Below are 16,461 nucleotides of genomic sequence, written 5' to 3' on the forward strand. Positions count from 1 at the left end.
ATGGGCAAGCAGCTATGTTGAGCTATGAAGGGCAAACACTTCTCTCTGGATAATTTAATCAGTACCTGGTAACTGAACAGATGGTTTTAATCCTTCATATTGAAAGCTGAAGTAATGGAGTAGGTAGCTATAGGGGATCTCTGCAGATGGAGGTGAAAAATACCAATATGAAGCACCAGAGGGTAAAGCGTTCAAACGCTACCCACAATATGAGCTTGGCTGCTTGCTTTTTCCTCTCCAATTCTTTGGACATTCGGTATAATCTCAAGCATTGCAGAGAATTTTAAGAATGAAAAAAAACAAACCAGCAAGTCATTTTAACAGGCAGAAAAGTTCCTGGATGGAACCATCATCACCAGCTGACAACAGAGCATTTTCCTATCCATTTGCAACCAGAATGTCCAGTACACTGCAAAGTACATTTTGGATATTTGCTGCTTCTTTGCTCATAAGAATACAGTTAAACTTAGTTTTGTTTTGTTGGAAAATCTGTAGTTCAGTTTTTCATATCAAGACACTCGCTTTAAACAGAAGACAAAGTTCTTGGCTGCATAGTGAAAAGTTTATTTAAAGGGAATAAGTTCCATTATATTATTACAAATCAGCCACAACACAAATATAAACAATACAAACCAAGTATAGAAGGAATGCAAGCACACTATAGTCTTCATATGTTCCCTTCAGCAACAGGTTCAGTGCCACATTTTGCTAAAATATCCTCTCCTCCATTTAAAACTCATATCTTGGAAGGACATGGAAAGCAAATGCTTGGCACTGAGAACTCAATTTTGAAATCACAGGACATCAAAAATATTCACATCACATGGATAATGACTGACACACAAGCATCACAGTTCACAAAAATACAGGTCTGAAAAAGGTATGACCAGCTACAAGATGGTCCCCATTGAAAGACTATGCTAGCAGCTTGGAGCAGTGAGCTGAGCGCAGACTGCTTCCCTCTGAGGAGAGGGATAGTCACCAGGGCATCCTGGAAGTTGCAGGGAGGCCATCTCCAGCTATTTATCATCTCCAGACACAGCTCCTAAACTTCAAGGTCATTACTTGGCAAAGCCTTCTTAGCTCTGAGCTTAATGGCTGGCATCCAGCTTCTTACCCAAGGGACATGGCCAACAGCCCAGATGAAATGCCTTTACACGAACGCGCACAGCATGGGAAACAAAACAGGAGGAGCTGGAAGCTACCATGCTGCTAGAAAGCTAGGACCTGATTGCCGTTACTGAAACTTGGTGGGATGAATCCCATGACTGGAATGTGGCTATTGATGGCTACAAGCTGTTCAGAAGGGACAGGCAAGGAAGGAGAGGTGGAGGCGTTGCCCTCTACATCAAGAATTCGATACAGTGTGACGAGCTGTCCCTGAAAAATAACCACAAGCAGGTCAAAAGCTTAGGGGTAGGAATCAGAAACAGAGGCAACAAAGGGAACCTTGTGGTTGGTGTCTACTACAGGCCACCTGGTCAAGGGGAGCCTACTGATGAAGCCTTCTTCCTCCAGCTCCAGCAGGCTTTGTGCTCCCAGGCTCTCGTCCTACTGGGGGACTTCAACCACCCCAACATATGTTGGAAAAGTAGCACAGCAAGCTGTAGGCAATCCAGGAGATTCCTAGAATGCATTGAGGATAACTTCTTACACCAGGTAATAGACACCCCTACCCCAGGGGATGCAATACTGGACCTGATGGTCACCAATGCAAGTGAGCTCATCAGTGATATCAAGATTGGAGACAGCCTGGGTTGCAGCGATCACACATTAGTGGAGTTCACACTCCTGAGGGATATGGGAAAAGTGGGGAGTATAATCAGTACCCTGAAGTTCAAGAAAGCAATATTCCAGCTCTTCAACAAGTCAGAAGGACCCCTAGGAAACCGTCCACAGGGACAGGGAACGAAAGAGAGCTGGCGGATCTTTAAGGACACATTCCATAGAGCACAAGAGCTCTCAGTCCCCAGGTGTAAGAAATCAGGCAAGGGAAGAGACCAGCATGGCTGAGTCAAGACATGCTGGTCAAACTAAAGAGCAAGAGGGAACTGCAGCAGGGACAGGTATCCTGGGAAAATTATAGGGATGCTGTACAGTTAGTTGTGTAGGGACGGGGTCAGGAGGGGGCCAAGGCACAGCTGGATCTGAATTTGGCAAAGGATGCAAAGAATAACAAAAAAGGCTTCTACAGGTATGTAAACCAGAAAAAGGTTAAAGAAAGCACACACTCCCTGATGAACAAGAATGGCAACGTAGTATTAACAGATGAGGAGAAGGCTGAGGTACGCAACAACTTTTTTGCCTCAGTCTTCATTGGTGATCTCTCTCCTCATCCCAAGTCGATGGACCACAAGATGGGGACCAGGGGTGGTAAAGCCCTTCCCACTGTAAGGGAAGATCAGTTTTGTGACCACCTGAGGAACCTGAACATACACAAGTCCATGGGACCTGACAAGATGCATCCCAGAGTCCTGAGGGAATTGGCTGATGTAGTTGCCAAGCCACTCTGCATGTTATGTGAAAAGTCATGGCAGTCAGGTGAAGTCCCTGGGGACTGGAAGAAGGGAAACATTGTGCCCATGTTCAAAAAAGGTAGAAAGGAGAACCTGGGGAACTACTGACCTATCAACCTCATCTCTGTGCCTGGGAAGATCATGGAACAGATCCTCCTGGAAGCTATGCTAAAGCACATGGAGGACGGGGAGGTGATTCAAGAGAGCCAGCATAGCTTCACCATGGGCAAGTCCTGCCTGACCAACCTAGTGGCTTTCTATGATGCAGTGGCTGCATCAGTGCACAAGGGAAAAGAAACAGATGTCATCTATCTGGACTTCTGTAAGGCCTTTGACACAGTCCTCCCACAACATCCTTCTCTCTAAATTGGAGAGATACAGATTCGATGGGTGGACTGTTTGATGGATAAGGAATTGGCTGGATGGTCACATCCATAGTGTAGCGGTCAATGAATGGCTTGATGTCCAAACAGAGACTGGTGACAAGTGGTGTCCCTCAGAGATCCGTACTGGGACCAGTACTGTTTAACATTTTCAATGACATAGGAGATCAAGTGCACCCTCATCAAGTTTGCAGATGACACCAAGCTGAGTGGTGTGGTTGACACATCTCAGGGATGGGATGCCATTCAGAGGGACCTGGGCAAGCTGGAGAGGTGGGTCTGTGAGAACCTCACAAGGTTCAACAAGGCCAAGTGCAAGGTCCTGCACCTGGGTTGGGGCAACCCCTAACATCAATACAGGCTGGGGAATGAAGGGATTGAGAGCAGCCATGCAGAGGACAACTTGGGGGGTACTGATGGATCAAAAGCTGGACATGAGCCAACAATGTGCACTCCCAGCCCAGGCGGCCAACTGCATCCTGGGCTGCATCAAAAGAAGTGTGGCCAGCAGGTTGAGGCAGGTGATTTTGCACCTCTGCTCCACTCTTGTGAGACCCCACCTGGAGTACTGCATCCAGCTCTGGAGCTCTCAACACAAGGACATGAAACTGTTGGAGCGGTTCCAGAGAAGGGACACAAAAATGATCCAAGGGCTGGAGCACCTCTCCTACGAGGACAGGCTGAGAGAGTTGGGGTTGTTCAGCCTGGAGAAAAGGTGGCTGTGGGGAGACCTTATTGCAGCCTTTCAGTACTTAAGGGGGAACTATAGGAAAGATGGGGACAATCTTTTTAGCAAGGCCTGTTGTGACAGGACAACAGGTAATGGTTTTAAACTAAAGGAAGGTAGATTTAGACTGGATAAAAGAAACTTCTTGCAATGATGGTAGTGAAGTGCTGGAACAGGTTGCCCAAAGACCTAGTGGAGGCCCCGTCCCTAGAAACATTCAAGGCAGGTTGGATGGGGCTCTAAGCAACCTGATCTATTTGAAGATGTCCCTGCTCACTGCAGGGGGGTTGGACTAGATGACCTCTAAAGGTCCCTTCCAACCCAAAGCATTCTAGGATTCTGTGACTTGAGTCACCTTTCCAGATAACCATCACTGATCACCAAATTCTTCCACTATCCCTGCCTCATAAAGGGTACTTGTGATGAAGCTTCTGAGAAAGCAACATGTAAAATCCAGAACAGAAAAGCCAAGGGGAGTCAGACCCATGATCCACCCGGCCTGATGTGTCTTCAGCTGCAACAGCACCAGTGTTTCAGAGTAAGTTGACAGAGAGTCTTTGGAGGCAAACATGGAATAGCCCCACAGAAATTCTCCTCCTAGCAAGATATATTTGCTCCTTTTAGCAAGACTGCAGGGTTCAAATACATCTTATGTACCTTCTAAAACTTTATTTAGTTGGTATTTACTGCAAATCAACTTTAGATAAATGACTTTGCACTTTGACTCCTGCTAAACTCCTGGCTTCTCTCACAGTCTAAATAGCCAAGGGATTTAACATAATCAGTCCCCAGTTTTTTATTCCACCAATTATTATTGTCTGCTACATCTACATGACATTGTCACATCCAATATTTTCCCAGATATGACAAAAAGAGAAACAGTCTTTTCTTTCACACTTGTAGTTCAAAAAAAAAAAAACAAACAAAAACCCAAAACTTTTTTGCTTTGGTCTCTTATCCAGCCTCAATATACATAAGCACACACCACTTGCAACGCTGGATTCAGATGCTTTTTTTAGAGAAAATGATGAATGGCCACAAGGAATGCCCTTCTGCGTCTATCTAGTGGTCCTCTGGTCCTCAGATTTAGCATCAGTGTATCAAAAGGAGTAGTCCTCTGGTGTTCCTCAATATCTGACAGCAGCATATGATTTTAAAAGGCAAAGATCTTACGGTGTCAGGAAACTCAAAACACCATTCCACTACTTGTCTTACAGCAACAAGGCAGTCTAATGAACAGCTTATATCTCCAGGAACAGCCTACAGGGGCTCTCCTTGCCTGACCTAAGGAAGTCAAGGAAACTTCCTCTACTCCCCTCTACCCAAAGGGGCAGAGAAACAAGAAGAAATCCCTTGGATTAATGACATCTATGGCTCTTATTTCAGACACACTCCTTGTACTTAAGGCACCTTGTGATAAATCATCTGTAGAGTGGCTTTAGTAGGGGTAGTGAGACAAAAAGGAAGGATATAGGCAGTGGGGATAAAAGTGAACTCATTTAGGGATTCATCCTCTACCCTAATTCCCCACAAGAACAAATAAGTCTTTCAGCAACTAGACATGTGACAAGGTTCACCTCTAACCCACCTTACCAGGTCCAGCACCATGATAACTGACCCACTGCAGGCCACAGATGAAGATTATGTGCAGGCACAGTTACAAGGAGACAAGCGCACAGGGTGGAGCCAAAGGGAGAGGCATGTGGCTGTCTCTTGGACTCAGTTGCATGGTAACTCGACTTTCTTCTTAGCACCTGAAGTCAGACAACTACAGTCTTTCTCTTATGCATTTTCAACTTACCTGTTCATGTAAATGGCTCATTACCAATAATAATCTACGTAACTATTAAATGGGTCCCAAGCATTAATTTGCAACTAGCCTATGACTGACACCAATAACCCTTCACAAACATCCGTATTGCAGGCCTCCAAAGAGCTTGTGAGTAAATTAAATCAGTACAAGTAGTCCCTGATTTAAGCAATTTTAACTCTGTCCTCAGCAAACCACATACATTTTAAACTCCAGCTGCTAGATTACACCTAAAGGGAAAAAAGATAAACCAATGGAGAGTTTATGACCTTCTTTGACATAAAATAATGCCCAACAGACTGTTACCGTTATTATAAACAAACAATTATACAAGGTAATTCTTATACAAGTCCTGCACTACAGGACTGTCTTATCTCTCTGGCCGAACATTTAAATACCTTATTTCTAGATCTAAATTATATTCAAAACAAAATGGAAAACAATTTTGTGCTTTCACAAAAGCAAACCCAGAAGTGCAAAAGTAAGTTTTTTCCTTGATTAAGCTTTTTGGATTTCTAGCCACAATGTACAGGGAGAAGAAACACATTTTTAAAACCCTATCTAAAATATTCCTTCCACAGAAACGAGGAATTTTCCTTTCTCACAGATTAATTACCCCCTCTGAAGTGCAACTGCTTTTTAATTCATTTTTCTTTCTAGACACAAGGCCTGGTTCCAAGGTCTCCAGTTAAAATAACTACCTTAGCCAGATAGCAGGACTGGATACAAATCCAGAAGATACACCAAAATGGAGGAAAAAAGGATGCGTGAGAAATAAATTACTTCCTTCAACTAACTATGGGTTTGATATTGAATGGGAATGGCTGCTGTTAATCACTAGCCACACAGCCAAGCTATTGGATTTATCAGAAAATTAATGAAGACTAAATATCCTTCCAAAGAGAAGCTGTCACTTGGATAATGAATGCTATCTGAATACCTGAGAAACAACATAAACATAATATGGGAATTTAAAAAAACCGAAAAGAGGAATTATCCTGTAAAATTGCAGAGCTTCTGTTTCCTGAAGATGAAATACTCCGGGCCTAAAACTATCCTGTGTTCATAAGAGATACCAAATACTTCTGGGAAACTTAAGCAGTGAAATAATGCACACCAAACGCTTTCAGTTCCACTGCAGCAGGCCTATCTCTGGGCACACATTTGCAGGCCAGGCACTGATGATGATTGGGATGACATACCATATTCGATGTTGCTGCTGGGCTTAAATCAATGAGACTAGGAGATGGGCACAGTTTCAAACAAGTGACCTGAGCCTTATTAAAGGCTGGTCCATACTTCAGGAAGCTAGAACTGAGCATTAGGATTACCATCTACAGTGCAACTTATCTTAACAAAAAGCACTAACTAATGACTTGAAAACTGACACATAGTATTTATGTGTCAATGAGCAATCAAAACTGGTTGTGAAGCAGGCCTTATTAACCTCTTACAACAAGACAAAAGGTATTTCAAACCTTAATATGAACAACAGACAGACAGGGCAGAAGTAGCTGCAAGTTCGCATCAGGGAGGCCACACTATAAGAGGAAGAGTTTTTTAGTGGAGATAACCCACTAGCCTGCAATAAGCCATGCAACTGAGGATCAGTAATTCTGGAAAATCTAATGTATGTTCAGGTCAGAGTTCCCTTCATTATAAATAAATCCTAATTAGGAAGTGGAGTGGATGCCAGACACTGCATCACACGTTAATCGGCAAATGCACACAGGATTCCCCAGATCTCACAGCAAAGGACCAAAGGCAGTCATTGAGTAGAGCAGTGTTGACATTGTGGTCAGACTGAAGGCCCTTTCCTATCTTCTTCTGTTTAGTGTCTAGGAACTTGATAAAGGAGAGCACCTTAACCAGTTGCTCAGGCGTGATTCATGTGCTGTATACAGGCTACAGGATGGTCCTTCATCTCGCCCAAGAGAGGCTAAAGGAAGGAACGGTCCTCCTCACGCTGCTAAATGAAAGAGCATCTTACTCTGACAGATAACAAGCCCTACTGTTTTGTCTCCTTGCAAGGTTGTCCTGTGGTTGCCCCTGCTTGAATAAGACAGCTTTGCAGTTCCCCCCATCCAGGTGCATGCTCGCTCACCCTCTTTCTCAAAAGGCAGCTGTCTTCTCCCCATCTTATGGCCCAAAGCAGCAACAACTCTGCTCCTTACCCTGACCAGCTCTGCTCCCTGCCTGCTCACCCAGAAAGCCACTGCGCTCCAACCAGTGTTTCTTTGCATTTCCACTCCTCCTGCTCCCAGCTCGGGCTGCCCTACTGTAGACTGACTGCTCTCTCTCATACTGTTTTGACCTACTGAGTGCTCTGGGGCAGTGAGTAAGTAAACAGAGATAATTAAAAGGAGAGCTTGAATATGGAACAAATTGCACAGCATTACAATATAGCCTTAATAGGAAATATGTGGCCCTTCTACGAGAGTGAAATCTTTGGCTTTAAATACACAAAAATTTTGTCCATCATTCCCTCTCGATAGAAGGAACGCACCAAGCAGAGGCGCTTTACCTGGAGGATCCAAAAATAAACTCAGGACTCTACTAGAATCACCACGCAAACAAGCCATTTTTTGTCTCTGCAAAGAGGTATCAAAATGTAAATACAGCAGTATTCTTAGAAAAGAGGATGATTTGAAGTTATAAGTATTAAAATAAACAAGAGTTACAGATAAACATGATTTAAAATTCATCCATGAAGGATTAGCTTAATCCTTGCTCAACTCCGCCGGTACTTGAGCAGAAGGTTATCACTAATGCCATTGCTAGCCACCAAAACACACCACAGAACTCCACCCTTTACCTTGTGGTCAGGGTTAGCAACGGCTTTGCTGATTCTGGTTCACAGAAAGGACTGGTTAAATGCCACACCTTTGGAGTCTCTGAGCAGAGATATTCTTTTCTAGCAATACCTTTGCAACAGCAATAGCAGCCGACAAGCTACACTCCTCTGGGGAGCCTTTTCCTTGCTATATATCATATTATTCAGCTGGCAGCAATACCAGTGAACCAACATGCTGCTACTAAGCAATATTCCCTGTACATTTATTGGTTGTACGCCAACCGTTTTGTATTTAATCAGCACAGCAGTAAGTAATTTCTTCTGCTTCATATCTGGATTACAGAAAAAAAAACTTTTGGTGGTCACTGAAGTTTTAATCATCTACACATCCCTACGACCAACAGGTGTAACAAAATTCTTAATCTGTAGGAAAACCTTACAGACTTCCAGGTGTGCACCCTCCCCCCACCCCCTGCTCAAACACATGCAGTGGCTGCTGCTTGGGGCCCGCCTGTTGTACCATGGCCTAGCCACTGCAGCATGGCTGCCCCTGGCCAGCTGCACCCCCACCCGCACGAGTGAAGGACGCACTGGCTGCCGGTGACATGTAGTGGCGGCAGGTGATGAGATTATCAGTGGCTAGTCGACAGGCCAGCTGTGCTTTTGGCTCGTTGCTACCAATAGCTGCCCTCTAGTGATGCAGATGCAGCAGGAGAGTCAGAAGAGTTATTCACAAAATAGTAACAGATCAAGAATATTTTCACTTCATTTTGTACCAGCACAACAGATCAAAACCATGACTACCTGAACCTGGCCTCTGGGCATTCACCAGCTGTGACATGACGGCCCAGCCCGATGCCTGCACAGAGCAGACCTCCTTAAGTTTTACAGAAAGAGCAGCTGCCTGTGGACAAACAGGCAGTCACAGCTACCTTTCTCCACTGGGACAGTGGGGAAGGAGGGTGCAGGGGGAAACCAGTTAGTGTCTGAAGAGCAGCCGGCAGAATTGTGCCTTGGTTCTGTCACACAGCAGTCCCCATCAGGTGGTACCAGGGCTAGGTGGCAGCCTGCTAACACTCACGATTACCAGCCTGCCGTCCCTGCCCCTTCCCGTTTCTTCAGCTAGTGTAATAAACATGAAAGAACAGAGTCTTATTGCGGAGGAGAGAGTATGAGTTATCAAATTTCAGCAGGTAGATGCCCTCGCCTGGGTACTCATGGCTGCCTGCCTGCACCTCCCGATGACTGTTCCTCCGATATACTGGCATGATCTCTCCATAGCGGTTCCGCAGATAGCTTTTGGAGCCCCTTTCCACATCACCAACAGGGGCAAGTCCTGAATGGGAGAGAGGAGACAAGTAAGTAGGCCAGAGCCAGTTAAGCCACTATGTAGTCCAGAAAAACATCAAAAAGACCAGAATGCAGCAGAGGCATGCATATATATGGAAGGCTAACTATGATAATATTACCCATACTGTCTGCTCTGACCTTTCTGCAAATAATACCCATGAAGTCTAGCTTTCCTTATCGTGACAAAGGACATGCCAAGAACCAGTTCCCTTGGGAATACTGATGGGACAGCATCCACTTGCCTGCCAGCCTGGTCTCCTCTCCCTGGACTTACCTTTTAGACACCTTACTGCTTTTGTACGCACAGCAGTGGTCCAGTGATATAGACTTGAAGCAAAACAAAGGCAGGAAAGCTCTTAGCTGTAACCTCATTGTGTTTATGTCCTCAATTCAATTCTCCAAGAGGACTCCTCATACAGGAACCTATGCCTCTTTGGAGAACCTGCAAAATTAATTTCAGACACCAAACCCCAGCTACACTGGTCTCATATACACTGAATCCACAGAACAGGCAACATCACTGTGTGTTTCACAAGTACAAAGACAAAGGCAGCAATCCTCTCAAATGCAGTCAGCAGGAGCTACTGATGTACTGGGGCGGGGTGGGGGGGAAACACCACACAAGCAAACAAAAAATCCACCCCAAAACAAAACCTTTTTGAGAAATTTCTGGTGGTGAGTAGGAGCAATCTGAGAGGCTAAGAAAAACAGTCAAGCTAAAATTTCAGACCCTAATATTTTTATCAGGTAGAAATTGAACAAGTAAATTCCAATTTCATTTTTCAATGTGTTCAATTTTAAGAATGCTTTTGCAGGACAGCCGTTGACATATGCCGAAGCAGGAAGGGCTAAATGCTTTCTCATCACAGCCTAACCAAGAAGCCAAAAGGCTGCAGAGATAACAAATGGGCTGAGTAAACAAAGTAGATGGACATAACAGCATCTGACAGACATTCTCACAAATTAACCTTTATAAGCTCTGCACTAACCTTCAATTTCCTCCTCCTCCTCTTCATCCTCCTCATCACTGGATTCGCTGACCTGAACAGTAATGGCAGTGCTAGTAACCGTGGTCCAGTCAAAATAGACTCCAAACCCAATGTCGTAGTCATCTGTAGCAAACTCCCAGCAGATGCATTTCCCATCAGGATGAGTTGGCACACGGACTGTCACCACCTCGCCTCGCTTCACCACCATCCGGCCATTCTTCTCCTTTCCCATCTTGGCTTTGAATTCCTTTGTCTTCTCAGTGGTCCACAATGTGGGGGGAGCCAGAGGGGGAGGCTGAGCTGAGACAAGGGAAAAGATCATGAACTCTCTCGACTTTTCACTACTGGCAAACTGTTACCTGAAAACAGTGAAGCTACTTCTGATAAGGCTTTTGCATTCTGGAGCCTGCTCCCAGAAGCCTTGGACATGAAATATTCCCGCTCGTTACCCAGGAGTCCAAATTTCCATCAGGAATTAGCAGCATCTCCAGGACAGCCTCTGCTCCTCTCTAGCCAGGGCAGGCACTTAAAAACTGTCCCCCAACAAGTGTTTTCCTTTCAGGACTCACCTTTCCTCTGCTCCCCAAGGAGGTCTGCAGTCTCCAGCTCAGCTGAAAGAATATCCACAGCACCAGTGTGATCTGACTGAATCATGACTATATCCCCTGCTCCTTGAGGTACATGGTAGTTGGTGATCCGAACAACAGCCTCCTGCACAAAGCACATAAGAAACGTCACAGAGACCATCATGGTAAGAAAGACCCCAGCTGGATTTAAAACAACTCATTTGTAATTCAGGCATCTTTCTGAAGCCAATTCAGACCCTGCAGAAGCTTCTATTAGTTAAAAAGAACTGGTTGGCTCCAAGACACCTCTCTGCATTATTTCTCCCACAGCACAAAAGTCATGAACTTTGATGTTAAATGCTGTGTTAGTCTCACAAATTACACACCCCTTGGCCCTGCACGGGAGTCCCTGTGCAGGCACATCTTCGCATCTGCCTCAGTGTGAGTTGTCACGTCTCAACAAAGCAACAGCCTTACAGATTTAGCTGACTACTCTTGGAAAGAATTCCCGAGACACAGTCTCTCTAGAGAGCGCCTTTCAGCTCTGTGTGCACCTAGACTACAGCCACAATTAAACTGTCATTTGCTGCATCCTAATTAAAGTCCATCTGGTTCACTAGGGCCAGCCCTTTCTCCTCATATATGCAAACTCACAGCTCCTGAGCTGGATGCCACTTGCACACGTTTTCCCTACTGTATCTGTAATGCAAAAGAATTGGCTGCTCACCAAAAGAAACAAAATATAGCAGAGTCACTTTCAGTTCCCTCTTCCATAGATGTGCAAGGGAATTCCCAGAAGCCCCAGACAAGAGGCAGAAGGTAAGAATAACCTTGAAGCCTTAGCAAGCCAGAAACTGCAAGGAAGCAAGGACTAGCCAAAGACACAAGAGGGATTTTGCAAATCAGACTGATAAATTTAATCTCCTGCTAATGTATAGAAAAAAAATATAACTATGATATAACTAGTATAACTATGATAATACTATTTTTGCCTTAACGCAACCCTTAAGGCCCCAGTTCCATAGCCATAAGCACAGCAGTAGGGTGGAAGAACTATCGCTGCACCTCTGTCCTTGCTTTCAGACATAAGAAACACCCACCTACCTCTTTGAGGGACTGGATTTGGTCAGGCAGCTTCTCATCTAGTTCAGCCACCTCCTGATCCTCCAAAGTGCTGGCTGCTTCTTTCAAATCCTCTGTCACGCCCGCACTCATGAGCAACCCAATCTGCGACCTTTCAGAGGAAGAGAACACTACAGTTCAGCACTTGCACCCAGGGCACAGCCAGCAGAGGAATCACTCTGCTCTGGAACTCGAATTCAAGTGGACTGAAGGGAACAAGCTTCTGTGGTCAGCACCTGCCAACTGCAAAGAGCCCTTTGCATCTCCACTTGACTGTCTTCCACGTGAGCCAGAGGGCACAACTTCAGTGAGATATTCTGTGTTTTCTGTCCTTTAAACAGCAGTAATTCACTACACTCGCCCCATAACATGCTAGCTCACCAACACTGTACTAAGTGCAGAAATCAGTAGCAACTTTTCTGCTCAAGAAAAGGCAACTTCTTTTATTCCAGCTACTACGTGACATCTGCATATTCCATCAGAGGTCAACTGGATCAGTGAAAGGATTCAAAAACAGTTTCAACAGCCATCCTGAAAATGCCCTCTAAGTGGCGCATTGTGCCTGTCCTATTGGCAGTCCCAAGAGATACAGGGAGCACTGAGGTGTCTCTCTACCATAGTCAAATATGCTGCACAGACAAGACAGCCGTAAGACACACAACGGCAGTACAACAGTAGCAAAGAGGTCCAAATACTGCACTGTGAGAAGAGGAGATGGACATGTTAGAACAAAAAGAAAGGTACGTAGCAGGAAAAGAATAGGCAAGAAAGGAAACATCTTTGGCATTTGTTATCTGTTGAGGGTTTTCTTCTAAATTGTATTTAAAAAACGCTACTTATTGTTTGCAGCTCGAAAGAGTTTTCATCCCAAATGAACTCAGATGAATGCCAGAAGAGTCTCCTTTGTCATACTCTCAGGTACTATGTGACACTTCAATGACAGCAACCTAGTCTTTAGTAAGAATAGAAACAGTTGCCCTTTTGAAAAGTAAAGCCTTCCCACAGCATTATAAAACCAACGTCAACTTCCTTGGTCTAAAGTATCAGAAACATAAGAACACAGCAGTAGTGGGAAATATATGCATTTCCTCAAATGCCTCCTTTCAGAAGTGAGAAACATGCTTATTAGCAAGGGAGCAGACTATCAGCATAGTGTGGAATAGTTTACGCATTCTTTGCTGCATCCATAAAGAATACAACAGAGCAAATGTGGCTTTTGTTTCCAAATCATTACTCCTTTGGGGTACAGATTTTTAGGTAAGAAATGGCTTTATTTCTGGATAAATTCTCTCAACAGCATAATTTTCTGTCCTAGAAATGGCATGATAAACCAGAAGGTCTGTAAGAACAACTCAAATGAGCTGAATACCAGGATACACAAAATGGCAGCAGATGGACAATATACGAAGGGACACCTGAAGGGGACTTTTTCTAAAGGAAGAACTGTCACAGTGATCTGTAACAACTTCTCTGGCAGCCTAGGACAAATTTGGACTCCTAGGCCATTGGTTTCCGCCCATTTGCTTTTTAGCTTAGCAGTTACATGATCACTCCTAGAAGGACTATTTGGTCACTTGCAACCAGAGGTGCACACATCTGGTCAAAAGGCTCTCCATCAACTCAGGAGCTAACTAACAGCTTGGGAATTTTTTCCTCCAGACACCACTGAATCCCAAGAGTCTCACTGAAAGATTAGGAAGAGCTACACAAGCTTTACAAGCAAATTTACAACGACAGAGTTCAGATATTTCCTCCTCACACAACCCTTTTGGACTACCCCTGTCCCTTCCAAAGGAGATCTAACTTAGACAAATTTATCAGGTAACATCCACAAGTATTCAGCATCTACTTGGGCCACTTTGCTCACAGTCTATATTAATGTCTTTGAAGAAAACCAGAGGACATAATAAAGAGAGAGAACACCACATGCTTGGGTCAAGAAGGCTGATACAGATGTCATTAGCATCAATCCAAGATGGCATCAAACTGCTGTTTTAGTAAGTAGAGTGGTCTGTTAGGTTTTTTTGCTGGAATTTTTTTCCTCTTTTTCAGTGAGGTTGTGGTTTATCTACTGTCTGATGTAATTAACTTACACATTTCTGAAATTGTATCCTGTGCAACAAATGTACGATGGCAAATAAAACTCCACTGCATATGGTATTAGTGCGTGTAACCAATGCAATGACTCAGCCACAAGCACCACATGCCCAACAGATAATAACAAGCCAAACATCTGATAACAGGGTCAGATCAGCAGCATTAACGAAGAAGTGAAAAAGGAAAAGGGTGAAGAAAAAAAACCCAACACATTTTCAAGAAAACAGTAAAAGGTGTTTTCTTGCTCAGCTTACACCAGAACTGTAGACAGTGGGAATGCTTAATTATTTGAAGTATCGTTCAAACAGAATAGAGAAATTTCCTGCTGAAAGTTTATTAGCTCTTACAGTCAACTACAAAACCTTGCAGGGTTCCTTCCAAGCTGAATGATACTGTGATTTCAATAGCTGAGCCATGAACTACACTTTGTCATTTCATAAGCTCTAAAATAACCTTAAGCCTGTAAGAACAGCCTCTTCTATACTGATTCCAGTATATACTGTCCCAAAGCAGACAAGTAAGTCTCCAGTCACTTCTCTTCACCTGCACAGAATCAACTGCCATACAGAGGAGGCCACAGGGGTCAAACAGACTGCCATGCGTGTGGGCCATAATACACAAGAAGATTCTCCTACCCGCTCTGCGAAGTTTTGGACTCCAAAGAATCAATCAGCTGATCTGCAGGCTCCATCTTTTGGCCTGAGTCTTCATTTTCTAACAACAAATAGAATATATGGAGAGAAGGTGAAACAAATTTTGGTCTTTAGAATACACAGACAGGATGAAAAACTACAGCCAGCACTCAAATACTGACGAGGTCACACGGCTGTGGAGCAAAGAGCTGCGCCAACCAGTTTTTCATGTTATAAGCTGTATCTAGCACCTTGCAGAACAAAGATTTTTAATTGTCTCAACCCTAGGAAAGGCAGAACAAAAAACTCACACATGTTTTTTGGCAGAATGAGTCTCAGAACCAGGGTTCATCCAGGAACCACCAATGCTAGCTTTAGAAGGACAGAACAAGGCCAAACTGCATCATGTAAAACTAGGCTGACAAAGCCCTGGAAAAAGCAATCATGCAGCAGTTCCCACAGGGCACTGATGAGATGGAAATTCCTAGGTCACTGCTAAAAGGACTGTCTATAAAGATGGCTCCTGGTCTCCCCCGGGTCTCCTGAACTCTGGGAAAGCTCTGTCTCCGTACAACTGCGGTATGCTCTCCACAGCCCCACTGTCTGACCACATTAAGGTGGTGAACTGGGCACAGCCAAGTTCCAGCTTTCACAGCTCTCTGATAATACCCCTTACAGCGTAATGTAGTTATTCTGCCATTTCGCGAGTCAGTTCGGAGCTGAGAGGCACCCCCAGCCCACGGCAGGGCAGGGGCGCCCCAGCTCCCGGCTAGACGGGGCTCTTTCACCGGGGAAAGCACCCTGCCTCTAACAAACCTCCGCCAGTCCTCGCTCCTTCCACTGCAGGGACGAAACGCCGGGAACTGTTGCTGTAGTTCCATGCAGCGCCGCGGCCGGCGAGGCGAGCAGCCCGGGCGGGCGGCGGCCGTGCCGCGGAGCTCCGGCGCCCTCCCCAGCGCCGGTGCCGGCTGCAGCCGCCCCCTGCCCGCAGCCCGCCCACCCCCAGAGCAAACGGCAGCCAGGCACCAAGTCCCGACGCCGCTCTTCGCAAGGGGCGCCGTGATTTCACGAAGTAAACCGCCACCGTGGAAATAAGGCTGCCCCGGGATGAACCCACCGCGGAAAAAAGCTCACGGCGTCCGCGCCCCCGGGCCCGCCGCCCCCCTGCGGGGGCTCCCCAGGGGCCCCGGCCGGGCTGCAAGCTCCCGCCGCCAGCCCGGCTGCCCTCGCCCCTCCGAGCGCCTACCTGCGGGGACCCGGAGCGCGGCGCCGCCCGGCGACCCGGCGGCCGGGGGCTCGAAGCAGGAGCCGCCGCCGGCGGCCAGCACGTCCGACATGGGCTGGGCGGGCGGGCGGAGCCGAGCCGAGCCGAGCCGAAGGCAGCAGCCCGCCGCGGCGGAAAGAGCCGAGAGGGACCGAAGCGCTGCGGCCACCGGCGACGGAAACACACGAGAAGGGAAGGCGCGCAGAGCCGG

The 16,461-nt window shown here is 45.7% G+C and overlaps 1 protein-coding gene across 1 annotated transcript; it reads right to left on the reverse strand.

Annotated features, from left to right (window-relative positions):
- Positions 1-548: 548 nt before the first annotated feature.
- Positions 549-16,449, reverse strand: TMED8 (transmembrane p24 trafficking protein family member 8). The gene is made up of 6 exons (XM_064460480.1): positions 16,233-16,449; positions 14,990-15,068; positions 12,240-12,369; positions 11,139-11,280; positions 10,570-10,869; positions 549-9,566 (listed from the first exon to the last, which is right to left on the reverse strand). Exons 1-6 carry the CDS (start codon positions 16,321-16,323, stop codon positions 9,349-9,351), a joined length of 960 nt encoding a protein of 319 aa, XP_064316550.1. The 5' UTR covers positions 16,324-16,449; the 3' UTR covers positions 549-9,348.
- Positions 16,450-16,461: the final 12 nt, after the last annotated feature.

The sequence above is a fragment of the Phalacrocorax carbo genome, chromosome 9 (genome assembly GCF_963921805.1).
Source record: "Phalacrocorax carbo chromosome 9, bPhaCar2.1, whole genome shotgun sequence".
Lineage (NCBI taxonomy): Eukaryota > Metazoa > Chordata > Aves > Suliformes > Phalacrocoracidae > Phalacrocorax > Phalacrocorax carbo.